The sequence below is a fragment of the Equus quagga genome, chromosome 5, assembly GCF_021613505.1.
Source record: "Equus quagga isolate Etosha38 chromosome 5, UCLA_HA_Equagga_1.0, whole genome shotgun sequence".
Lineage (NCBI taxonomy): Eukaryota > Metazoa > Chordata > Mammalia > Perissodactyla > Equidae > Equus > Equus quagga.
In genome coordinates, this window is record NC_060271.1 from 112,386,205 (window position 1) to 112,413,517 (window position 27,313).

Consider the following 27,313-nt stretch of genomic DNA (forward strand, 5'->3'; position numbering starts at 1 on the left):
AAGAAAGTTATTTTTATTTTAATGGTCTTATTTTCACATTTATAACATCACAAATTTGTGATATTATTATTATTATTATTATTATTTTAAGATTTTATTTTGTCCTTTTTCTCCCCAAAGCCCCCCAGTACATAGTTGTATATTTTTAGTTGTGGGTCCTTCTAGCTGTGGCATGTGGGACACCACCTCAGCATGGCTTCATGAGCAGTGCCACGTCCACGCCCAGGATCCAAACCAGCAAAACACTGGGCCGCCAAAGCAGAGCATGCAGACTTAACCACTGGGCCATGGGGCCAGCCCCCTTTATATATTTTACATTAATTGCTTTGTCAAGAACTATCTTTTTAGGTACAAGAGTAAGGAACACGGATGGCCAGGGCAGAGCATGGGATGTTCAGTTAGACGTTTCTCAGTGTGACTGAAGTCAATTAGGAAATTAGACCTTCAGTTCAATTATGACATCACATTGTTTTTATACAATTATGCTGGCTGCCTAGGTTACTATTTGAAAAAATTTTTGCCACAGTAAAGGATGGAACCAAACATAATATTATTCTTTTCTCCTCAACAGAAAATATCTCATACTATGAAAGAAAATATACCTCTACACTTTCCTTCCCTGGTAAAAGAGTAGTATGAACCTACAGCTTTTTATATCTCTGCCAATTGGCTCTTCTTTACTCTCTTCTCTAATTTACGATTCCTGCTGACTGGCAGCAAGACATTAGTTTTTAAAGTGATAATGACAATACAATAAGCTAAGAAGAGTGACGATTATCTGAGAAGTTGATTTCTCTCTGAAAGGTGAAGACTGACAAAAACTATTCCTCCAGTGACCAATTCTCTGCCATCGTTTGACATACATTCTTGCTTCCCAAATTTTAGGTTCTTAAAAAATAAGTGAAAATAGGTAGAACAAATATATTGCAAAGATGGTAAAGAATATATTTTTTTTTTTTTTAAAGATTTTATTTTTTCCTTTTTCTCCCCAAAGCCCCCCAGTACATAGTTGTGTATTCTTCGTTGTGGGTTCTTCTAGTTGTGGCATGTGGGACGCTGCCTCAGCGTGGTCTGATGAGCAGTGCCATGTCCGCGCCCAGGATTCGAACCAACGAAACACTGGGCCGCCTGCAGCGGAGCGCGCGAACTTAACCACTTGGCCACGGGGCCAGCCCCCGGTAAAGAATATTAATTGACTCAAAAGACCACTGACAAAGGAATAAACTTCCACTGGTAGTATAAATGCCTTAGAAATCAGAATTAGGCCATCTTTAAGTAAAACTGACAACCACTAAACAGATTCTAAGAGAAAGGAAAAGGCTTACCAGGTTATTTAAAAAGAGTTTTCGTAGCAGAATTTATCTGAATCTAGTGAGATATAATCTTAAATATTCATTTAAAAATTTAAATTTACATGAAGATAAATACTAACTTTATTATAATTCCAACAAATAAATACTGAATCCTCTGACTTCTAAAAAACTTACAGTGTGAATTATAACATATGTATCAAAATGAAACAGGAGTAATCCATAAACCCAACAATTCCACTTCTATGAATCTACTGTGGAGATTTCTACAAGCCCCAAAAGATGTATGTCTGAGGTAATTATAAATTGGAAATAACCCGAAATGTCCACTATTAGATGGTTAAGTAAAATACAGCACCTATATACAATGCATAATTAGAAGTATTAAGAACAATGGAAGCAATATATATTTACTGACACTGAAAAGTATCTTTGACCTCAACACTGAATAAAACTAGCATCTATCTGTATAATAGGTACAATGTGACAGCATTTAAGAAAAACTTCATACCTATAGCTATAAGACTGTAGAGGGAGATGTCTGATAAGCTAATGTGAACAAAGGTTTCTGAGTGTAGCCTTTGGTGGATACTTTTTCCTTCTAGTTTTATATATTGCTTGTGTGTATGTGTGTTTAATTAGCATATATCATTAGAAAACCTCATAAAGCTATTTTAAAGATTGTTTGAGGCAAGGTCAAGAGAAATGAAGAAAAGTACAGTACCTTAAACGGTTGGTGTAGGTATCAACACAGGTCTTCATTTTGGCTAATAATGTACCAACAGAAGTTTGACACTCTGACTGTTCTTCTTCCTCTTCACCATTCTCTGTAGAAAGAGGTAACAACAGGGGCACCATGGACGTACAAGAAGCAATGGCCCGGAGCAATTCCAGCAGAGCTCGATAGAGTGGCACATGTCTTGCCATGTCAAGAACTATAAGAAGAGGGGAAAAATATAAAATGAGAACATGTGCAATATAAAACTAAGTCCACAGCAATGCAGCTCCTACTTGAATCTTAAGATTAATTGGTTAGTTGATAAACGGACTAATGCAGATGTTTATGAAGCACCAATGTAAAAAGCATAATAGACACTTTTAGGGAATAAAAATAAATAAGGGACAGAGTTGGGGAGAGAGCAAGAAATATAATTAAGCAACTACCTAGTTATATTACACATAAAAATTAAATAGCCCAGATAATAAATTATGGCAGTAAATACACTTATTAGCACGAAGTGGAAATATATTTTAAAAATTAAATTGAAGTGATAAAACCACTGTATATTACGTAAAATAGAACAATATGATCACAGTTTATCAAAAGTATAATTCAACAAATTGTTAAAAAATTGATTATATGCTAACTTAATTATTACCTACAACTCAAATGAAATTTTTTCTTAAAACCATGTGCATCTAAGAATGGATTTCCTACTCTAAAAACATACGTAGCTCCTAACGTTTGTATAAATTTTGTTAAGTTTTATGGCTTTCTTCCAACTGGAATTTACTGTTGTGAATCATATGAGATCAGGATCTAGTAACTTTTTTCCTATACCAGTCACTGAAAAAAGTTATTCTGTAAATATTTGTTATTTATTATGTTAGTTATTCCATAAATACTCACTGAACCTACTGTTAAACAGGCTGGGAATACAGCAGCGAAAAAAACAAACAAAAATCCCTGCCCTCATGTAGCTTACATTCTAGGTAGAAAAGGACAAATGATTAAAAAATTTTTCACACACCAGTAAGTACTCTGAATGCTACACAGAAGGCTGAAACAGGGAGGGAGAATTAGGGGAGTACCTGGCGGATGTAGGAATTACTTTACTGCCCAGAGAGCAATACTGGGATTAGAGTATCAGAGGATGAGGCATCACCTAGGAATCCTGGATTTCATGTGGCAACTGATATAAAGGGATAAAGGACTTAACAAAATTGATTCTGATGGTCCGATGACAAATAGGCTGTTCAGAGAAATGGAGGAGCAGGCCCTCGTTTCATACCTTGCAATGATGATGCAGAGGACTAGGGTAGGAAAGCATGATTGCCTCTTCTTTCCTCACTTATTTGAAATTTTACCCTCTCCATCTTTATCACATATAAATTTTCCATACATACTTGGTTATGGTTAAAGCCTCTTTTCCAACCCATGATCTAATCTTATTATTTACTATAATATTATAGTATAACTTAGTACAATACAGTTTTCAGGTAAGTCCAAGTTAAAACCCAAAGTTACTAATCAATAGGCATAAAACACAACATTAATACTTGTGAGGATATGGGAAAGCTAGACTTATAGAAACAGGTAAATATGCACATTGATAACCAGTTTGGCATTTAAAATGCCCATATTCTAATGACTTAGCAATATCACTTGCTACTAATTACCTATAAACAAGGGTAATCAATATAATACTGTTTACAATACTGAAAGTTGAAAGCAACCTAAGGGTAATAAATTAAAGGGCTAAATATATAACAACATATCCAAATGATTCTATCGTATGGGGCATTTAAAAAGAGTAAAGTAGATCTGTCTCCTACATGCCTATTTGACTGAAATAAGTTGCAAAAAATACATGAAGATGACATTTATGTAAACACGGACTCAAATATTATTTGTTATGGCTGGAGAACTATGTAGGAATACTTAGAGAAAATCAATGAATTTCTAAACATTCATTTTACATACATGAGCACCATCTCAAACTGATCATCCTGACAAATAGTGAAACAATCCTGATAAGGCTATAGTCTCTTTTGACCATTTCTCTCCTTCTCCGGTCCTTCACCAGGCTTATCAACTTTGGTATGATACATCTCACCCTTTTTTCAACTCAGTGACATTTCTGTGTGTGTATTATTCTTTGGAGAAGGCATTATCACCCCCATTATGAGTATGAGGAACTAAGATTAAGTAAGTTGCACAGGCAGACAAATAGAAAACGGCAAGACCAACACTGACACCCAGGTACATCTAATTCTAGACATTTTTCATTATACCACGATGCTCCCTGAGTTGTCCAATATGGTAACCTCTGGCCACATATGACTACTTAAATTTAATTAAATGTAAAAGAATAAAACATTCTGTCCTCAATTGTGCTAGCTCCATTTCAAGCGACCAATAGCCACACGAGTCCATACTGGACAGCATAGATACAGAATGTTTCCATCACAGCAAAAAATTCTCTTGTTTAGTTCCATCTTCAAGATCCAAATCCTGGGCCAGCCCCGTGGCCAAGTGGTTAAGTTCATGCCCTCTGCTGAGGTGACGCAGGGTTTCGCTGGTTCGGATCCTGGGGGCAGACATGGCACCACTAGTCAGGCCATGTTGAGGCAGTGTCCCACATGCCACAACTAGAAGGACCCACAACTAAAATATACAACTATGTACTGGGGGGATCGGGGAAGAAAAAGCAGGGAAAAAAAAAAGATTGGCAACAGTTGTTAGCTCAGGTGCCAATCTTTTAAAAAAAAAAAAGATCCAAATCCTTCATATTGTTTACATACACAAACTATGAAAAGTATGTGCGTATGGGCTCTATCCAAAGAGATGGTCTTCTTCTAGCGGTTCTAGGTGTCACACAGCCAGTCACTATGCTTAGAAGAAAAAATCTTCAGACTATGTTCAAAACAGCAAGAACATTTTGTTTCAGGTTTACTTCAAAACAAAGGATACATACATGCACTGGATATACTTGTATAGATTTGGAATATTCAGAATATTAATCATAAACTAGTAATGGTAGTTTCCTGTGAAGAGAAGGATTAGGGTTTGGAGGGGCAATGTTAAGGGGAAATACTTTTCATCATATATCTGTTTGAACTGTTTTGTAACGGTTTATCAGAGTATCTGGAATGTAGTAAGTATTTTATTGATAATATAATTTAGTAATTACCGATCATAGTAACTTGATAACACATAGACAATTTAAAGAATTTAAGCTATAAACACATGTACAAAAGGATTAAGCTATGATCTTGTCTCAGTTAGAAAAAGTGACATTATTATACATTATTTCTAGTTAAAATCTTAACAATTAACCTGACCTCTATATAAAAAGAAAAATACTTAGTATTTTAGACAGTGTGTTCATTAAAGGGTATAATTTTACTTTCTAATGTTATTAAATAATGTATAGTTACAGCCTTTCCTTAGAATTTGTGTCTTTCCTTGGATTTTTTTTTTTTGTAAAGATTTTATTTTTTTCCTTTTTCTCCCCAAAGTCCCCCGGTACATAGTTGTATATTCTTCGTTGTGGGTCCTTCTAGTTGTGGCATGTGGGACGCCGCCTCAGCGTGGTTTGATGAGCAGCGCCATGTCCGCACCCAGGATTTGAACCAACGAAACACTGGGCCGCCTGCAGCGGAGCGCGCGAACTTAACCACTGGGCCATGGGGCCAGCCCCTCCTTGGATTCTTTTGAATGGAGTTCTCTGAATAGAATTTATGCTCCATATTATAATATGGCCTTCAAATAATCCATACTCCACTGCTCTGCAACATTCTAGTGCCATAAAAATAAAACACAACACAACAAAGCATGGCTTTTTATAACATATATATATATTTAATAATATATATTCTTGGATCAGAGGAGCAGTTAATATAAATTATACACTAAATCATATCTTATTAAGTAACTCCAAACATTAAGGTGATAGAGGATTATTATGTATACACAAAAACTGTCTTAAAGGGTTAATAATACACACTTTGCCAGGATAATAATCAGTGGGATTAAAACTGAACACCAATTTTGTCCTTACAACAAAACAATTGAGGCAATACCGTGTTCTTATTAAAAGACAACTACCCTGGAGAATTAAATCTAAAATGTTCTGATATATAAATAAACCATATGATCCAAAAAATATGAAGAAATAATTGACAAAGGAAATTTTAAATAAAATGAAAAAGTACATCTCCAAATGGCATAATAGTAGCTTCCCACTGGCCAATTTTTAAGGATAAAGGTATAAGTCAGAGTACATTGATTACTAACCCCCAAATGAAAATACTAATTATAAACAGTATGGTCAGTTTCCTTGCTAAAATTGAAAGACAACTAAGAAATCCAGGAACTGACTCTATGATCACATTATCATCAATTCACTGAAACCAGATACTAGTTCTAGAAGTAATCCTCCTATAAATGTGGATTCGTGTAAAACTTAGACAAAATCTAAATGACATGTTATACAATTAGGAACAGTAATTAGTGGTACTAATTGGTAGTACATACTACAAAACTTAATAATACCTTTAATCACAGGTAACTAACACCAATGTAGTAAAATTTGTTTCCTAAGCACCCAATAAAGGACTCAGAAAACCACTGAAATCTCTGGACTTCTAGTCTAATACTATTTTCTTGTTGATTCTGCTTTACAAGAAAACAAATTTACACATTAATGGAACAATCATGATGCTTTAAAAACAAAGAAAATCACACTTTTCTGTATACTACTTCTGTCTCAAAGGTAAGTAGTAACAGTGATTATGATAATAATAATAGCAGCTAACACTGGGAGCACAAGTGCCAGGAGCTGTTCTAACCATTTTACATATATTAACTAATTTAATTCTCACAACCCTGTGAGGTAGTATTATCTTCATTTTCTACATGAGGAAAGTAAAGCAGAGAAAGAACGAAGAACTTGCTCAAGAACTTGCTCAAGGCTGCACAAGCAGGGCAGCGGAGACGGCAGGATGCACACACAGGTCATCCAGCTCTGAAGTCCAGACCCTTAGCCACTCAAGTATAATGCCAAGCAAAGGTCACAGTTTCAGACAAAAGCACTAGCATGATTTACTAAGGGAGAGAGAAAAAGTGTTTTATGCCTGGGAAAAAAATTTAATATGGCCTGAAATTCCTCATAACAGTTTCCTTAAAGCACACTAAAAAGTGCTAGTCACTTTTAAGCTTTAATACTATATAATTCATAACCTTAAAAAAAAATTTTCAACATATTTTTACAGCACAGTCTCAAATTTAGCTTTCTACTACATTCACATGGTAAAATGAGAAATTTAGCCTTTTATGTATTTTAATTCTCTGGAATCTTAAAGTGTCAGGCTTTTCTAACTGTCATTTTGTTACAAAAAACTCTGTAAGTAACCCAAGCAAAATCATTAAATCATTTCCAGATGATTTACTTATAACTTTTAAAATCAATTTACAGAGGCATAATTCACAATCAATAAGATGAACTAATTTTAAGTGTGCATTCAATGCCTTCTGACAATAAACACTCCTGGGTAATCACTGCCCAAACGAAAATACAGAATACTTCCATCATCCCAAAAATTTCTCCTTACACCCCTTTGTAGTTAATCATTCTCCTCTTGCCAGCTTCAGGCAACCACTCCTATGCTCTCACTGTGGAAAGCAGATAATAAACAAAGCAAATAAACAGAGAAAACCAACACCAATCGGTTCTTTAAAAAAGAAAAGAAAATCTGAATAGCCGCATGCACTTAAGGAAATTGAATTCTTAACTAAAAACATTTTATTAAAAAACTTCAGGCGGCTTCACAGATAAATTTTATCAAACATTTAAAAACTACATAGTATTAATCTTACACGACCTCCTTCAGAAAACAGAAGAAGTAGGAACAACTCATTTTGAGGACAAAATTAACCGTATACCAAAATGAGACAAAGACATCACAAGAAAGAAAACTACAAATCAATAACGCTCATGAACACAGAAACAAAAAAGGATAATAAATCACAACCAAGTGAGATTTATTCCAGGAATGCAAGGTTGACCTAACATTTGAAAAGTCAATGTAATTCACCATATTAACGGACAAAAAAAGAAAAAAGCCATATTATCATCTTAGCAGATCTAAACTAATCATTTAACAAAATTCAGAACTCATTTATGATAAAACTAGAACCAAACTAGGAACAGAAGAAAGGTGCCTCAACCTGATAAACCTGGGCATCTAAAAAAAACTCTAGATCAACCATCATATCTAATGGTTAAAGACTCAATACTTTTCCCCAAAACTGACAAAGTCTGCATAATCTCAACAGTACAATAAAAAATACTTTTTTAAAGAAACAAACAAAAGGCATACATATGGTAAAGGAAGAAATAAAATTGTCTTTAATGTACATGGCATGATTATCTACACAGAAATCCTAAGGAATAGTAAAACTAAGTAGTTTCACAAGGTAGTAAGATATAAGGTGAATAAATTAAATTCAACTATATTTTTATATACTAGTAACAACAGGAGAATGAATTTTAAAAAAACAGTATCATTTACAATAGCAGAAAAATGAAATTGGGATTTTTTTTTTTAAGTGAGGAAGACCGACCCTGAGATCCATTGTCAATCTTTCCCTTTTCACTTGAGAAAGATTGTCGCCGAGCTTACATCTGTGGCAATCTTCCTTCATTTTGTATATGGGACACACCCACAGCACGGCTTGATGAGCGGTGTGTAGATCTGCACTTGGGACCCAAACCTGTGAACCCTGGGCCACCACAGTGGAGCACACAGACTTAACCACTATGCCACCAAGCCAACACTGGGATAAATTTGTCATAAGTTCAAGAATACAAAAGCACTGCTGAGAGACATTAAAGGAAATCTAAACAGACATACAATGTTCGTAGACTAGAAGACTCAATACTATTAAGAAGTCAATTCTCTCCAAATTGATATACAGATTGAATGCAATTTCAACCAAATTCCCAATAAGCTTTTCACTGGGAATAGAAATTGACAAGATGACTGAAATATGTAAATGGAAATGCAAAGGATCCAGAGAATCAAAACAATTACAACTGAATTTTACTTGCCATAAGATTACAAATTTTACAATTAATGCATCTTAAAGAGTAAGTAAATTCTATAGATATTAACTGACCAAATGCTTGCCATTTTGAAACTATCTAGTGGAACAAATAAGAAAAAGAAACCAAAAAAATCTACAATGATACTTGACTAAAAAAATCCCAGGGCTGGCCACATGGCATAGTGGTTAAGTTTGGCGCAGTCCACTTCAGCAGCCTGGGGTTTGTGGGTTCAGATCCCAGGCACAGACCTACACCACTTGTCAGCCATGCTGTGGCAGTGACTCACATACAAAATGCAGGAAGACTGGAACAGATGTTAGCTCAGGGCTAATCTTCCTCATGCAAAAAAAAAGAGGAGGATTGGCAACAGATGTTAGCTCAGGATGAATGTTCCTCAGCACAAAAAAAACCCTAAAAAAACAAACAAACAAAAACAATGCCTAGAGCAGAAAGCCTCTGGGCAAAAACAAAACAAAAATTCTTTATAAATCATGTAAAGCCTGTTTGGCTTAATAGATGACTGACAAAAATACTTGCATTGTAGAATTTCTACTCATTCCAGTCCACATAAAAGTTTTAAGGGCTTAGCTATGTAAACTTTGATGTTTCAACACCAGCCTTTCTCTCTTCTCTCCATTTTTATAGAAATAGCTAATCTGTTTGCCCCAAACATTTTTATGGTCTTATCATCTTCTTCTATTACCAAACTGTCTGTTTATATTTCTAGCTCTATATATGCATAGTCATTAAATGTTACTGATTACTATTTCTGGATGGTGGTACATGAGGTAATTTATTTTTAAATTAATTTTTACTTTCTCCCTTGTCCTTTCAGGCGATGCTTAAGTTATCTATAGCACTCATAAAATGATGTCTTAGATTTGCTTTAAAATAATCTCCCATGTGTATATATGTGTTTAGAAAAAACTGGGTAAGGATATAAATGAAAAGCATGTCCATGTGTTTATCACTGATGAAGCTGGGTGATGGAGTTCATGGGGGCTCATTATGTTACAATCACTACTTTTACATACTTTGAACTTTTCCATAATAAACGATTTTATTAAATTGTCATGGTCACAAAAGACGAAAAGTCTAAGCAATGTTCCAGATTGAAGGAGATGAAAGAGGTTACTAAATGTAACATGTGATCTTAGATTAAATTTTGGACAAAAAGCAGTATTTTTTTTTGCTATAGGGGACATGATTGGGACAACAGATGAAATACGAATGGTATCGGTGGATTAGATGATTAGATGGTTGTATTGTATCAATCTTAATCTTTAGATTTTGATTACTGTAGTGTGGTTATGTAGTGGACTGCCTTTGTCTTTGGAAATAAACCCTGAAATTCTTAGGGGTAATAGGGTTAACATGTCTGTTACATATGTCTCACAAATGGTACAGCAAAATTAATGTGTGTATCTATATAAAATTTACATATGTTTGTATGGCTGGAAGGAAGTTGGTATAGAACTTTTATAAAGGTGTGTGGAAATAGCTGCTCAACTTACTGCTATAACGTCTATAAGAAAAAGTTAAAATCTGTCAAAATAACAAATTGACACAACTTTTGAATAAGCAATTCTAGTAATTCTAAAAATTAACCCTATAGATAAAATTATGAAGGTCACCAAAATTAGTCACCGCAGCATTCTTTATAAACAGGCAAAGAATCAATTTATGTTTGTCAGTATGGAGTTGTTTTAATTACTAAATATCAATTATGCAGTCACAAAAATGAAGATATGCTTTATGCTGCATTGGAGAAAATTCCAAAGTATGTAATTTGGGGGTGGGAGGAACAGAGAATAGAAACATGGTTGCCTGGTACATTACCATTTGTACATATAACATATAACATATAACAAAACAAAACAATGACAAAGATGAAGCAGAACATGTATTTGTATTTACTTGTTATATATACATAGGATCGCTATAAAAAAATATAAGAAATTAGTACTATTGATTATCTCTAGGGAGCTGAATTGGCTACCTATAGGACAGGGGCAGGAAGACAACCATTTATTGGATACGATCTTAAAGGCTGTGAATTTTTTAAAAAATGAATATAATACTTGGGTAAAGAAAAAGTTATGTATTTTAATATTTAATAAAACTAATGTTACAAGGGAAAAGCATAACACTGTACATTTAGGTATGTGTTGAATTTTTACTTTCAAGAAATTAATGGATGTAAAATAGCCCACTGTAAGGATATAGAATATTTAATTAATAAGAGAACAAAATTTTTTTCTAGGTTTATAAGGCCTCAATTTTTTTTCTCACTGGCATGACAGCATAAGGAGTTCAGTGAACCTGCTCCCCAAGGAAACTGATAAAAATTCTTTAAAAGACACCACCACTTAGGGTCTCTGGAAATAGGAGCCCTAAGAGCGTACAACAAACTGAGAAAACATCTTCTCAAGAAAACCTACTAAAACTCAGTCAGAAAAGCAAGAGTCTGTGGTATTTGAATCAAGATCTTACGCTCCACTCAGCAAGAAAAGAAAATCCACTCCAGACTAATAGAAGCAAGGCTCCCTCTCTCCCTAGCTCAAGTTGGAAGATCATCATCTGAGGAGGGGCAAGATTTCAGCATTTCTCATCCTACCACCAGCTACTTGATGTTGTGGCTAAGTTCCAAGTAAGTATGGCTAAAAGGTAGATGCTTCCTTGTGCCCAGACCCCACTCATGGGACAGAGAATCTGAACAGATAATTCTCTAAAGAAGACACACAACTAGCCAATGAACACATGAAAAGATGCTCAACATCATTAGTCATCAGGGAAATACAAATCAAAACGACAACGAGATACTTACCATCTCATATCCACTATCATGGCTGTAATTAAAAAGTCAGGTAATAACATTACAATGTGAACCAGCACTTCCACTCCTAGGTATATACGATCCAAAGGGATTGAAAGGAGGAACAAAAATAGATATTTATATACTCATATTCACTGAAGTATTATTCACAATAGCCAAAAGATGTGAACAACTCAAATGTCCATCAGCTGATGAATGGATAAGCAAATGTGGTAGGTATCCACACAATGGAATATTATTCAATCATAAAAAGGAATTAAGGACTGATATATGCAACAATATCAACGAACCTTGAAAACATTATACTGAGTGAAAGAAGCCAGTTACAAAGGACTATATATATAATCCCATTTATATGAAATGTTCACAATGGGCAACTCTATTTATAGAGAAAAAGCAGATTAGTGGTTGCTCAGGGCTGGAGGAGTGATGAGAGAATAGAGGGATGAGAGCTAAAGGGTACTATATGGTTTCTTTTTAAAGTGATAAAAATGTTCTAAAATTTGATTGTGGTGATGGTTGTACATATCTGTGAATATGTCAAAAATCACTGAATGTGCACTTTAAGTGGGTGAATAGTATGGTAAGTGAATCATCTCCCAATAAAGCTGTTATTAAAATTTTTTTTCTTTTTGGTTAAGTACTTATTCACATACCATTTGCTCTTTCTTCTTCTGGGATATTTATTTTCTTCAACTGCTTTATAACACTACTGTGCATATGAGGAAAAGAACACAATATGTTTTATAAATATTTTCCCCTAATATGTTGTTTTCATTTTCAAATATATGTAAACACAGACATAAATGCATACTCCTTCAAGTTCTTTCAACCTGGGACCAGCAAAAGAATAAAGCCTTAGAAAAACTTTCCCTATTCTACAGAAATTGTTTTTTTTTTTAAGATTGGCACCTGAGTTAACATCTGTTGCCAATCTTTTCTTCTTCTTCTTCTCCTCCCCAAAGCCCCCCAGTACACAGTTGTATATTGTAGTTGTGGATCCTTCTGGTTGTGCTATGTAGGATACTGCCTCAGAATGGCTTGATGGTGCCATGTCCGTGCCCAGGATACAAAGTGGCGAACTCAGGCTGCCAAAGCCGAGCGCAGGAACTTAACCACTTGGCCATGGGACTGGCCCCCGACTGAGGTTTTGAATGGCTTCCATTTCTACATTTAAGTATTTGAAACATTAGAATTTACAATGAAATAAATATAGCCAGTTATCCAAAGATTTCCATTTGTATTGTTTTATAAACTCATTTAGTAAAATATTGCACTGTATTTTACTCTTCCCAGTCTTGTCCCATGTAACATACAATGAAAAATAGAATATAAATCATCCCAATAAAAACCTCAAGTTATTTTGTGGATATTGATCAACTGATTCCAAAATTATACAGAAAGGCAAAATACCCAGAATGGCTGACAATACTGAGGAAGAACCACCACCATCAGAGGACTGATCCGACTAGACTTCAGGGGTTACTATAAAGCTATGATAATCAAGACAACATAATATTGACAAAAGAATAGACACATAGATCAATGGAAGAAAAATGGTCACAAGAATCTGTGCATCAAGGTTTACACCAGCTTTATTCATAACTGCAAAAAACTGGAAGCAGTCAAGATGCCCTTCAAAGGTGATGGATAAACTAACTGTGGTATATCCATATAATTGGAATATTATTCCACAATAAAAAGAAATGAGCTATCAAGCCACAAAAAGACATGGAGGAAACTTAAACGCATATTGCTTAGTGGAAGAAGCCAGTGTGATAAGGTTATATACTGTATGATTCCAACTATATGATTCTGGAAGAGGAAAAACCATGGAGCCAGCAAAAAGATCAGTGGTTGTTACATGTTTCAGGAGGGAGAGGGGGAGGGTGGGATGAATAGGTAGAGCACAAGGATTGCTTAGGACAATGAAACTATTCTGTATGATACTGTATTGTTGGAAGGCATGACACTACGCATTTGTCAAAACCCACAGAACTGCACAACACAAAGAGTGAACCCTAACGTAAACTACTGACTTTAGTTAAAAATAATGTATCATATTAGTTCATCAATTGTAATATGTACCACACTAACATAAGACGCGAATAATGGGATGAGTGGAAGAGAGAAGGGGGTATATGGGAACTCTGTACTATCTGCTCAATTTTCTGTAAACCTAAAACTGCTTTAAAAAATAAAGTCTACTAATTAAAAAAGTAAACTACATAAAATCATAACATTTTAGGTAAAATTATACAAGAATGTAAGTGATCCAAGATGTTGATTTTTAAAAAATAATTAAACGGTTACAAAGTTATCAAGAACAGGAAAAACCACAAAATGAGGAGCTACTTCTCCATTATAAGAATAATGCCAAGGAGAGTCCAACATGCTAAAACTATCAATATGGAAGAAAGGGGAAAAAAGATATGACAAACTTGCAACAGAGGCATGGTTGACAATTTAAATTTTTTTTAAATCTGGAAATAAATGGGCCTACAGAAAATAAGACAGCTCTTCTAAAATATATGAAACATGGTATTTCCTTTTATTCTATTGGTATTTCTTTTATTCAGTTAAGTTGGCAGTGGAAAGAGCCTACTGAAATCTTAAATTACGGAAACAGAAGAAGATATTCTCCTCATATCAGGAAGGGATGAAAGCAAAAGCTGTAGAGACAGGGTAGTAAGTAGTGGACAATGAGACTGAGAATAGTACTAACAGCATGAGACATAAAATCGTAGGTTCGATTTACAAGGAACTTTAAATAAATGTCATTGCTGCGTCATTTCTTATGATTTGCATTTTTTAAAAAGTGTTCCTGGAGTTTCTTTTCTATGTTTTTTTATGAGGAAGATTGGCCCTGAGCTAACACCTGTTGCCAATCTTTCCCTCCCTAAAGCCCCCCCCAGTACATGGTTGTATATTCTAGTTGTAGGTCCCTCCAGTTCATCCATGTGGGATGCCGCCTCAGCATGGCTTAATGAGTGGTGCATAGGGCCATACCTGGGATCTGAACCCATGAACCTTGGGCCACCAGAGCAGAGCACACCAACTTAACTACTATGCCATCGGCCGGCATGCATTTTTTTTTTTTAATGACACCTCTGTGGTTTTAAGATTTTATTTTTTTTTCATTTTTCTCCCCAAAGCCCCCCAGTACATAGTTGCATATTCTCCGTTGTGGGTCCTTCTAGTTGTGGCATGTGGGATGTCACCTCAGCGTGGCTTGAAGAGCAGCGCCACGTCTGGGCCGAGGATTCGAACCAACGAAACAATGGGCCGCCTGCAGCAAGCGCGGGAACTTAACCACTTGGCCACGGGGCCAGCCCCCGGGCACGCACTTTTAAACTATCACATGTGGGTGGGCGGTCAGTGAACAAAAGGAGTCAGTAAACGTTAACAAACTCTTAAAGAAAACCTGTCTGTTAGAGTACAAAAGAGATCATTTCGATCTTGAATTCCCTAATCCTATTTTTTGCCATGAAGAGCTTCATCAGAAAACCCTTAGGTATCTTTAAACTTAGTTCCTTTTCACACAGCACACTTCTTGTTACTGAAGGATTAAATGTGACCAGCCTGACAAAGAAAGAGCAGAGGCACAACATTTTTGCAATGCCCTATCTGCAAGAGTGGCTTGTGGCTCCTTATTTACTCAGCAAGTGCTGAGTGCATGTTCAATGTTACTGCTTACTATTATGCAATCAAAGTCACTATCGTTCTGATCCTCAGATGTGCCTGTTTGCTGAATTATGCAATGCTTGAAAATACCTTGTGATTATCATCAACAACTACAGATAGTGGTGTGTGACATTACTCTAATTGTTATAGTAAGAGAAATTTTCTAATTTGCAAACAGAAACTAGGACTAGGTAGAATTAGAAAATTCTCATTTTCTGTATTTGAAACTACAACATTTCAGCGGGGAAAAGGATATTCAAATGACTGAAAAGAAACAGAATAGTTCAAAGGTTCATCAGACAGAAAATTCATAAGAAATAACAATAAACATTAGCATGCTTTTGTGAAACACAATTCAGCATGTATAAAAGCTAAAAATAATTCTAAGACAAAAATGGAACACATTTACCGTTTGGCTTATCACTGGCTAGTTACCCTGAAATTTACCACGGACTAGTAATGAAGACCCATCCCTTCGGGAGAATTGAAAACATTTGCCACCTTCTATATGAAGCTTGTCCAGGTTTTGTTCACTTCTTTTTCTCTGAGTGTAAACAGAAGCTCTCCATGAAGAGAAAATGTTCGTTCATCACTACTATGGACTAAAGCAGGATATCTGATAACACTTTATTCCTGACACAATGTAGGGTAAGGAATACTTCTCTTTTAATTATTTTAAAACTCTGACATGTAGTAACTTCATTGTTTTAGGCTAAAATATGTACTGATCATACATAAATATCAGACATTAACTGAAGTTCATATTAAATACGTCAGCTTAGATATATGTAGAAAATTTAAAGATATATTTATAGCTACTAAATTTAGAATTCATAATATATAAACGGCAGAATTTAATGTGTGCCTTTTCATATTTTCTATTATTTTGTCCAACTGTTAATAGATTATTTGAAGTTGTACTAAAACACATTTTCTATAATTTTCCACCATCTTAAGAAAGTAAAACAGAACTGCACATTGAAAAATTATGCAAGAAAAACAAGTATAGAAAATTTATTTTACTATTTCTCTATATAGTTCAAAGGTACCGTTCCCAGGGATTTGTTTCACAATCAATTTTCTTTTTCTCTAGACTAAGAGATTTTCTGGGAAAATGGGTACTTCTGTCAACACTACAGCAGAAGACGTAAAGAAGCAAGAAGACAAAGAAGAAAAAGAAGAATCTATCTTGGTCATGTTAAGCATTATTGGGATAGTACTTAACCTCTTAGTAATGGTTTTTGTATATATCTGTACCACACTCTCACAGGTTGCATTCAGGACAAAACCCAGCTCTAACAAGAATGATTTCTAAGACTACCCTTTAAAAGTACATTTCCAGAAGATGATGACACACATTCCAGGGTAAGTGCCTTGCTCCCGAGTGCAGCCATGAATATGGACAATAAAGACTTACTGCCAGAAAACATGCGAGATCTGGCAACGCAAACAAGACACAAAAGCAACAATGCCACAGACATTTTTCTAAAAGCACATATTGAACATATATTATTTACAATCACATACATATTTATGTTTTCTTTAAGCCCCCAATAATCTATCTAATACAGGAAAGGGAAATTTAGTCAGTACGGGAAAGACAACTAACAAAATGTACAGGAAAATAAAGCTTTAGTCAACATTAATAAACACTGAATATTTTCAAAGTCATTGTCTTCCTTAGGATTTATATTTAATACTTCAAAAATGGCATGCTTTATAATGATTTTTTTGTAGTTAAGCAATTGTCACTGTAAGATTACACAGAAAATGAACACTACCTAGAAAAAGCATCTTGTTCTGTGACGAATCCTCAGCATGTGTTGACTTTATTTCTCTGATGAATTTCAGTAACATAAAATAGGAGAGGCTCACCTAAAGTGTAAAAACCTCAACTCGATCTAATATTACTATTTGTTTATGCAACGTTGAGCAGACTTAAAATCTAGTGTGAAAATTAAATAAATTCATTCTTCAAATGCTTAATTTTCAATTAAAGAATGTATCCATTCTTACTTTGCCTAACTTGAAATATAAAATCACCTTATATTTCATGGAAATATCACACGGAAACAAAGCAATAAGAGATACTTAAATTATTTCTCTGTAAATTATAAATTCTTTCAAGTAACTGAATACTAAAACTTAATACATAAGTATCTGCAACAAATATCCCTACAAGTAACACGGTTAATGTGTGTGTTAAAAGATAATCATCTAACACATACGTTTTGCCTAGTAAACTAATTTATTCAAAAGGCAGCTCAATTGTTTAGTACTGATCTAAAAACCTGACTCTTATAGTTATAATCCTTCCTAACTCTATATTTTCTCTAGCAGATCAATAGCTGTAGAAATTACACTCAAACAAAATACAGTTTAAAAAGGTTGAAATAAACATTGGCTACAGTAAAGTAACAGAGACAGAATTTTTTCATCTAGAGTACTCTTAAATTCTCACTAAAATGCAATTCAATAAATAAACCAGAAACTATTCTTTGATACTACACATTTAAAAATAAAACATGGCTCTGCAGTTAAGATCCCTGCAAATGAGATTATTAAAAGGATATCTTAAGTGAGCACAAATCATTAAGAATATTTGTCCATTAATAAAATATCAGTTAGCAGTTGTTTTATTGTAGAGTAATGAATGTAATATGTAATTAGCAGTAATTCCACCATATGTAAGTGCTGTAACAGAAACATCAATGAGTTTTACACAAATACTTCGATGAACATAACTTCTGTATCTAACAATTCATAAACAATCTTTCATCTCCCTTTCAATTTTTCCATTATTTAATTTATTGAATTTATAGTCCTCCACCAAGCTTTATCCAACAAATTGTTTTGGAGATTCATGTCAATCATAGATATGCTGAATTCTGGCTCAAGCTGGCATTTAAGCCAGCCACTAGACAAAAAGAATGAAATACACGGAAACCCACATCAAAGGGTCAAAGATTTCTGGCAGAGGATCAAAGTATGAACATTTTTTATACAAGTCACGGCCAACTTGCTCTACCCAGCTGCAAGGGTATTCTACTGGGGGAAAAAACGTGTGTGTGTGTGTACACGTGAAACCTTTTATAGTTTCTCATATCAATCTAATTCTATGACTATTTTAGCCAATTCCTTTTTTACAGGATCTTTTAAAAAGCATTCCATTGATTTATCATATAAACATCTAGTCTGTGTAATATTTAATCATGTAATGGCAATACCACTGGCATAAATAAATTCAAAAACAACTAACTCTTACAGGCTTTATATACACACACACACACACACATATATGGCACAGGTAGAGTTGTTTATATAAAAGAAATGGAGAGTTATGGTTAATCTGGCAGATTGGTTAGGTGGAATCTTATTAAGAAAATTTATACTATAACCAGACTGCAATGTGAGCAGTGAAAATATAAGCATTAGGTACACTGCCAACTAACAGGAGGGGAAAGACCACTGTACTCTGAGAATCAAGGAAAGCATCTCCGAAGTGTTGCAGATATGTTACCTTTACAAGCACAAATCAAATCATTTGGCAATCCATCTAAATTTCACTTTAAGCAACCTCTCCTCCTCATAAGATTTACCAGTATAACGATTTAACAGATAAACTGATGTATTCTATCTATACCAAAGATATTTTCACATAGGATGCCTTTGACAAATATGAGAATTTTACACAAAAGGAACTAATATTTGCTGACAAGCAACTATGTGCCAGAGACACTCATGAGTGGCCATTAACATGTTCAAAATTTTGGTACTCTGTTACTCTTTTACCAAGAATGAAATGGCTGACAGGTCCTGACAGTATCTTATTTTTCAACCATATGTAGAAATAATTACATTAAATATAGGCAAGTGTTCCAAATCTTATTTGTACTTTCCAGCTAATTTTCAAGAAAACTGGAGCATATTATAACACAGTTTGGGATTGAAAATGGCATGCAACTCTACTCAGTAAAATAATCTTTTAAAACTTTCACCTATTTCTGACCTAGTATTAAAACAGTGAAAATAAATGGCATATACAATACAACTCAAAAGTTTCAAACGAATTATTACCAAGAAAACTATAAATAAGGATATGCAGTGAAGTACCATGTGTTATGACAGCTCAATAATTTCTACTTATTTGTTTCTCAGGCAATGAGTATCAACAAAACAAGCAAAATAATTTTCATAAATGACAAAATCATATATTTTCTGTGGATAAACCAGTATCTTTCCATGTAACAGCACTAATACAATTTCTAAGCCCTCAGAGAACAACAGGTCCTCTGGAATTTGCTGCCCTGAGGCCTAGAAAGATGGGCACACTTCTAACTGTACATTTACTTTGAAGTAACTTTTTAGTAATAACTTCTGGATTTAAAGAATGTGGCTATATTTTAATTAAGTCATTTGCCATAATGACAGAATTAACTTTATTCTCAAATAGCATATGCATGAAATTAAACTTAAATCCTAACTTTTTGAGGAATATAACAAAAGATAAGATATAATACGAACTTTAAACACACAAAATCCAGTGTAAGAAAAATAAGACGGTGTAATGAAGTATTTAATAACGGGTTTTGTTCCACTACAGCTAGTTAGGGAACTACCAAACAAATACAGTGAAAACGAGAAAATTTTAACGCTAGTATGTACCACCATTTAGCTAAGACAACCAGCCAAATTAATAGATACTTTATAATGTTCCCAATAAAAAAAGTCCTGTGCTTTTTCTCTAATTTGTACCTTCCATACTGAAAACATCCATTTATGTCTCGTTTTAATATTTAAAAATATGTGAGTTTAATAATGGTCATATTACTGCTAAACAGTTAAACCTGGGTAACAATAAATTTCTCTGGATTTCCTTTTACTCATTTGTTCCTTCCTAAGAAGTATATACACAGGGATTGAACAGGATACTCTAATTTCTCTTTCTGAAATGATATTTACCTCCCTACTATGAAATCAGCACTAAAAAGGTAGACATTTTATAATGATAAAGGATTTTTAGCATGTTCCACTAAATTAATGGGAAGTAATTTAATGTACCCAGTGGTACTGTTTTCTGAAAATAGGAACACATCATCTTCCAAAATGGGAATGAGATGAGGTGAGGGTGAGGGACTCTAAAGTAACATTTTATCTGTTAACTCTCACATTCATCCATTTTTGTGAAGTATTTCTAGTAATGAAACAGGGTTTCCACCTAGTGGCCAGTGGGGTAACTGCAGGCTTACGAAAAAGCATAAATGCAACTGACTGGCTCGAGGAAAAATGATCCTTGTTTACAATGCAGTTTTCAAAATAAGAGGACTATGATAAATGGACATTAGAATGTTGTGAGTGAGAGAAATCAAAACGAACACATTCTACGAGGATTTTCCTTTCTACCTAAGAAATTGTTCATAAAAATAACTACTTTCTCTCTTTTAGAGTTCCTATCACTCCTTATTAAGTATGATACTGGAGATAAAATATCCTAATACAAACATATAATTCACTTGTTTCAGTTACCTACCTTGAAGCTGTGGCTTCAAATTTACTGTTTTATAAATTTTCTAACAAGTCTCTCAATTACAGACTTAGCTTATTGAATTAAGCTTTTGAAGAAAAATCCAAAAATACATATTTTAAAAATTACTGTTTGCTACATACAGTTGGCCAACAGAGTTATGTTACTAATTTCATGTTAATCCAATGTGCAAAAACCAAGCAAGAACACTAACAAATGTCCTTCTTTTAGTTAGCATAAAAGAACTATTATGTAAGCTTCAAACTTACTAATCTATTTTAAGTAAATAGAAGCACGCTGTAACCTTTCACTAATCTGGTTAATTTAGGCTAAATATGAAGACTTATATTGCTGCTATGATGCCATCAAACCAAACACTTCAAAAACTTCTCCATTCCTTCACAAATAATAAGCTTTTAAACGTTCTTCTCCACCCATTTTAAGGCCACCAAAGAGAGGCTAATTATGAAAAGGTTATAGTAGGACAACTACTATTGGGCTATTAAAAATTCCTCCTAGAAACACAGTGAATTCATAAATGAAGAAATATTAGGATTTTCTCCTAACAATCATAAATCTGTATAAAGCTCTAGATACATACACAGTCATAATAGCCTTCAGTACTTTTTAATTTTATAAGTTAAAGTAATAATCCAAAAATAACAAATTGGGTAAATAATGGTATAGCCAGTATTATGCTACAAGTAAAAATGTTGTTATAGAATTACTTAATGACTAAATATAATCAGTGCTTTCTCTGAGAACAGGATTGGTGTCTCAGCTACAGAACTGTTAGAAGTCAGTAATAGAAAAAAGGTTATCCTTTCCCCTGAGGAATTTGAATGCTCCCTTTATTCTGGCAATACTTTTGCAAGGGACAACATTCTCTTTTTACCTGTGATACAAAGAGGGTCACGGCTAAAAGTGAAGATCAATTTTATGTGCAATTATTATTGATCTGTATGGCCAGCATTATTAATCACTTAAACTTTTTGGCCAAATTTTAAACTTTCATCAAAACAAAACAGACTTAGCTAATTTGCCACACAGTGAGCATTCTAATATGAGAACTTGAAGGTTTTATTAAAAGAAACGAGGAGCGGACTCTGGTATTCATATCAATCTTTAACAGTAATTGAGAAGAAAGAAGATTATGAAGTATCTAATTGGACATTAGGAGCCAGAAAAGAAGGTCAAAAAGGGAGTGGGAAGGGGGATAAGAAACTATATTCAATAGTTAATGGTAGACCAGTGAAAAGCAGAGCATAAACTACTGTATGTTTCTACATTTTCTTGTCTTGCTCACCTGTCATTTAAAAAGACGTAATAGGAAGGAAACATGCGCTATTTTACTACAGCTCTCAAAAGAGCCTATTACATTAGGCTTGTGTTTTTCTACATCATCTGCTAGCAATGGAAGTAAACCATACCTTGAATATAATGTCTCAAGCAAAATTATTAGCACTGCTTTCACACTCGAACACCAACTTGTTAGACCATCCTATAAAATAAATGATCTGTATTCTGTAAAACGTCAATATCATCAAAGAAAGAAAAACTGGGAACTGTTTCAAATTAAAGGAAAATAGAGATATGACAACTAAATAATGTAAAAGATTCTGGACCGGATGCTTTACCCTACTGTACCCCCCAAAACTGACAAAAATAATATTCTATAGACAAATGACGAAACTGGGAAATGGACTTTGGCTAATCTTCTAAAATAGGAATTTTACTAAGTTCCAGGAAGATTCTGGACTAGATAAATTGTTCTTATTTTAAAATGCCACTTAAAAGTTAACATTTGAACTAAAACTGATAATTACATATGTAACTTATGTCTAATAATATAGTATTTAAGCTATATTTTCCTGAAAAACATATTTAGAATATTCTAAATGGGCACACTTAAATAAGATACTTTGTTTCTCACAAACTAGAGATCAGAATATATTCCAAACTCCAGAATAATTTTCTCTGATCACTGGAAACATCATTTAACAGGTGTTGATGCCAATTATCTGACCTACTTAAGTTAATCATTTTACATTAATTTGTCTTAAAATATTATTTCAAAATAATTTTACCACATTCAATATAAATGTATCAATTAAAATTATACCAGTGGACAAGGTACCAGATTCGAGTATGTAAATCTAAACCCTGGTCAAGAAGTTTCTTTCTTCCAGGAAAACAGTAAGTCACAAAGGAAAGGTCAAATTCCAATTTGTCACATTAAACTTCTAAAACAGTTCCAAGATACAATATCTAAGTCTTTTTGATCCCATATAGTTACCAAAATCACAGTTTATTTATTAACATACTTAGCAGAAAGTGCACCTACATGAATAGATTATTTTTAAAAAGTAAATAGTAGCAGATTTCCTTTTTGACCTTGAACCATAAAGATAAAAGCTCAGTGTTACAGAAAGACTGGATTTCAGAACAAGACAGAAATTTTAAAATTTTTGAGAGGCCATGTATTTTGAAAGTAAAAGGATTAATAAAATAATATTTTAATAATGTGGGAGGAGATAAAGAGAAGGCTTATCTCTATTCAATTTTTCCATATAATCTAATATTAAATTTTGGCACTGAGATCTGACTGTGTACAGCTCCAAATATTTTACATAATCATAAAATATATTGTGCATTTGACATCTACTTTTTTAAAAAGATGAATCTGATGGATGAAACAGGTCAATCTAAACAAAAATCAACCTAAATCATATCTTATCCCAATATTTTTATGAAGAAGTGTGAGGCAGACTGGGAAATGGTGTTTTGAAGCACAGTAATGTCTGTGATGGTGGAGAACAGGGACAGCAATCCCTTCATACAAGTACCTTCTGCATCCATCTAACTGTGCATTTAAACTGCTACCAAGCACCAAAATAGACTACTTCAAGATTCACTCCTATCACTTTCCTTCCCTATTCTTCCTCAATAATTCAAGTAAATGTGTAAATATCTCTTCTCATGAGTAAGAATACGAATAAAGGCAGAGATAAGAAGTAGAACAGAGAGTTGAAATAAAAAAATAAATCTAAAAATCCTGGCTAAAAGAAAAAGATGTTAACTGCTTGTTTTTCTTGCCAATATCTATATGTTTCTGAGTCTCTAAATAAAACATATAACTTTTCTATTCTTACTTAGGAAAAGAATACATTTCTTAAAAGATAATTCCACAACCAAGGAAATAATAAACTAGTTTCAATCAATAATCAGTTGTACACTGGCAGAGTAAGTACCTATGATAGTCTTTATTAAGTCTGTAAAAATTAATACTTTTATTATCAAGTACCTATGGACTAGAATGACTTATCTATCTGCCTTTCTTCAAATTACTATTGTCTGAAATTCTACAGTGTTTGAGAAAAACATTAAAAATGCACAGAACTTCAACGAACCATATTCAGATCAGAACGCTACTGTGAAGAAGCTAGCTTTTGCCCTATGATTTTCAGTTATAGGCTGTTAAAAAAAAAAGTACTTTCACAGGTGAAAACAAAGGGATAATGAAAACTTTTATTCTATGTTCTAGGACAGCTGTCTATAAAGTATCAACTTGGGGTCCCCAAAAGAACTAAATATTTCCAGAATAATTTTTAAGAAAAAAATCAGTGAAATTCAAACCCACATGTATACTGGGGAAGAATAACATTAAATATTTCAACTGAACTTTACTATTTAAACTGATAATGATAAAATAAGTAAATGAAAGTATTCACCCACAAAAATATTTCAGAGGACTAATTACAATGAGATTTACCTGAATCATTTCGTAGATACGATGACATGGCTGGGATAAGGCAGGACTGACTGAGAAGCTCTAGAAGTACAGAAGGAAGGGCATTACTGTTCTGTCCTCTACTCTCAGGAGATGACTGAGCTTCTCCATTTACCACACCACTCACAGGATTTATATAACTTGCAAGAACCTAAAAATAAAAATTGTTGGATTTTAGCTTTACATACTTTAAAAGCCCTTATTTTATGTTTGATATTCAATCTGATTACCAAGAGTATATATTTTCAACTCAATCAATGTTTCGCCATGTATGTTTTAAAAATAAGACGTCTTTTCCTTAGATTTTCAAGAGAAGGAGGTGTTTTGCATGATGGTGCACAGCATATAACCAGACATATAGAAGCAAGCCACCTAAGAACATAAACTTAAAAGCTTAAAACAACTCCGATATTTACTTTATTGAATAAATTCAGTTTACCCATATTTTGAGGGTGATGGAATCTTAGAATGAGCCTGTCATTCTAGAATTGCAGAAAATAATGGTCAAACAGTTGACCAATTTTAGTCAATTAGTTGGTGCAGGAAGCAAAGCTAATCTTTAAGAAACTCTCTTCTCGGGGCTGGCCCCGTGGCTGAGTGGTTAAGTTTGCGCGCTCCGCTGCAGGCGGCCCAGTGTTTCGTCGGTTCGAATCCTGGGCACGGACATGGCACTGCTCGTCAGACCACGCTGAGGCAGCGTCCCACATGCCACAACTAGAGGAACCCACAACGAAGAATACACAACTATGTACCGGGGGGCTTTGGGGAGAAAAAGGAAAAAATAAAATCTTTAAAAACAAAAAAGAAACTCTCTTCTCATTTCTATGGTATTAAAAACTTTCTATACTAGTTAAACTTGCCGGAACCTAGAAAAGTAATAGAAGAATGTGAGAAACAAAGATAGACATAAATAACTTTTTTTTTAAAGAGTCCAGATATAGCACTTCAGATGAGAGGATGACTGGAAGAAGGGAGATATGATACATTTTCCAGTTATTGGACAATTTCGTCCTTATCACTTTCCTCTCAGTGAATAAGCTAATTGAGAGGAAGAAATTTAGAACTACAAGTCGTGAAGAGCAATCTTTGCCCAGTGGTATCTTAAATGTACTGAGAGCAGGGAGCACAATGGGCTTTATAAAAGTAGCTGAGGATGAGTTGAATAGTCATCAATACTTAAAAGTCAGTACAAATACAAAAAATAATCTAACCATTATCATTGAGAATATCAACTCTGAATATATACCTGCAGAAGACAGGTAACGTGCTCCTCCTCGAGCCTCTGCTTAGTTAAGGCCTGTTCCACATCCCATCCAGAAGCTGTAGAGCCTGTTCCAAAGCCAGTCCCTTTGGCCCAGTATAGCTGCTGTTCTTCTGTTGATGTAGGATTATGAGAGCTTGATACCTGTGGCTTTTAACAAAAAATAAAAATTTATAACTATTTAGTTTTATTTATCCTCAAAAATATTTATCAATACGAATATAAACAGTCCAGCTGCTAGGGAGAACAGTTTGGAGACTCCTCAAAAAATTCAACAAAGAATTACTATGTGATCCAGCAACTCCATGCCTAGGTTCATATCGAAAGAAGTAAAAACTGACGCTCACACAGCAAGACTATTTACAACAGCCAAAAGGTAGAACCAGCCCAAATGCCCATCAATGGCTGAACAGACAAGCAAATTGTGGTATATATATATATATATACAACAGAATATTATTCAGCCATAAGAAGTAATGAAGTACTGATACATGCTATGTGGATGAACCTCAAAAACATTATGCTAAGTCAAAGAAGACAGACACAAAAAGTAACATGTACAATTCCATTTATATGAAATATCTAGAGTAGTAAATACACAGACAGAATGCAGACTGGTAGTTGCCAGGAGTTAGGGGAAGGGGAATACAGGAGAACAAATGCTTATATTTAACAATAATTAAAATTTTAAAAATATTAGGGAAAGATGAGGTAAGGCACCTTAGGGCCTAAAAAGAGTCAAAGACTTAAAATCAAATAGAGAAAACAGTGAAAGGAATAGGAATATGAGCCAGATCTTTTAGGATGAATCTAGTAAAAGCATATCTCAGGAGAATTCTATAATAGTGTCATTATATGTTTTCAATTATACTAAGCAAGACTGCCTCTATTTCTAGAAGGAGTAATTCTCAATTTCTTTCTTGTTTAGAATGTGACATGTAGAAAAATCTCATTTGGGAATAGAGGACATTATTAAAAATGTGAATATAAAAGAGACAAAAAAATGACTGAGAATCACTGGTTTAATAAGAGAACCTCAAATGCTGCAAAGGTCAATTCTTTATTATTAATTATTA

General features: G+C 34.0%; 1 protein-coding gene across 12 annotated transcripts in view; it reads right to left on the minus strand.

Annotated features, from left to right (window-relative positions):
- BIRC6 (baculoviral IAP repeat containing 6) overlaps positions 1-27,313 on the minus strand; it is a 221,425-nt gene that overhangs the window by 35,937 nt on the left and 158,175 nt on the right. For all 12 annotated transcript variants that reach the window (XR_006888703.1, XR_006888704.1, XM_046662165.1 and 9 more), the window contains 3 exons: positions 26,223-26,387; positions 24,959-25,127; positions 2,035-2,245 (listed from right to left, as the gene is read on the minus strand). Coding sequence is in view for 10 of the 12 variants with exons in the window: in XM_046662165.1 (XP_046518121.1) it covers positions 2,035-2,245; positions 24,959-25,127; positions 26,223-26,387 (545 nt within the window). In the remaining 2 variants the exon portion in view is untranslated. The remainder of the gene's footprint in view (positions 1-2,034; positions 2,246-24,958; positions 25,128-26,222; positions 26,388-27,313) is intronic.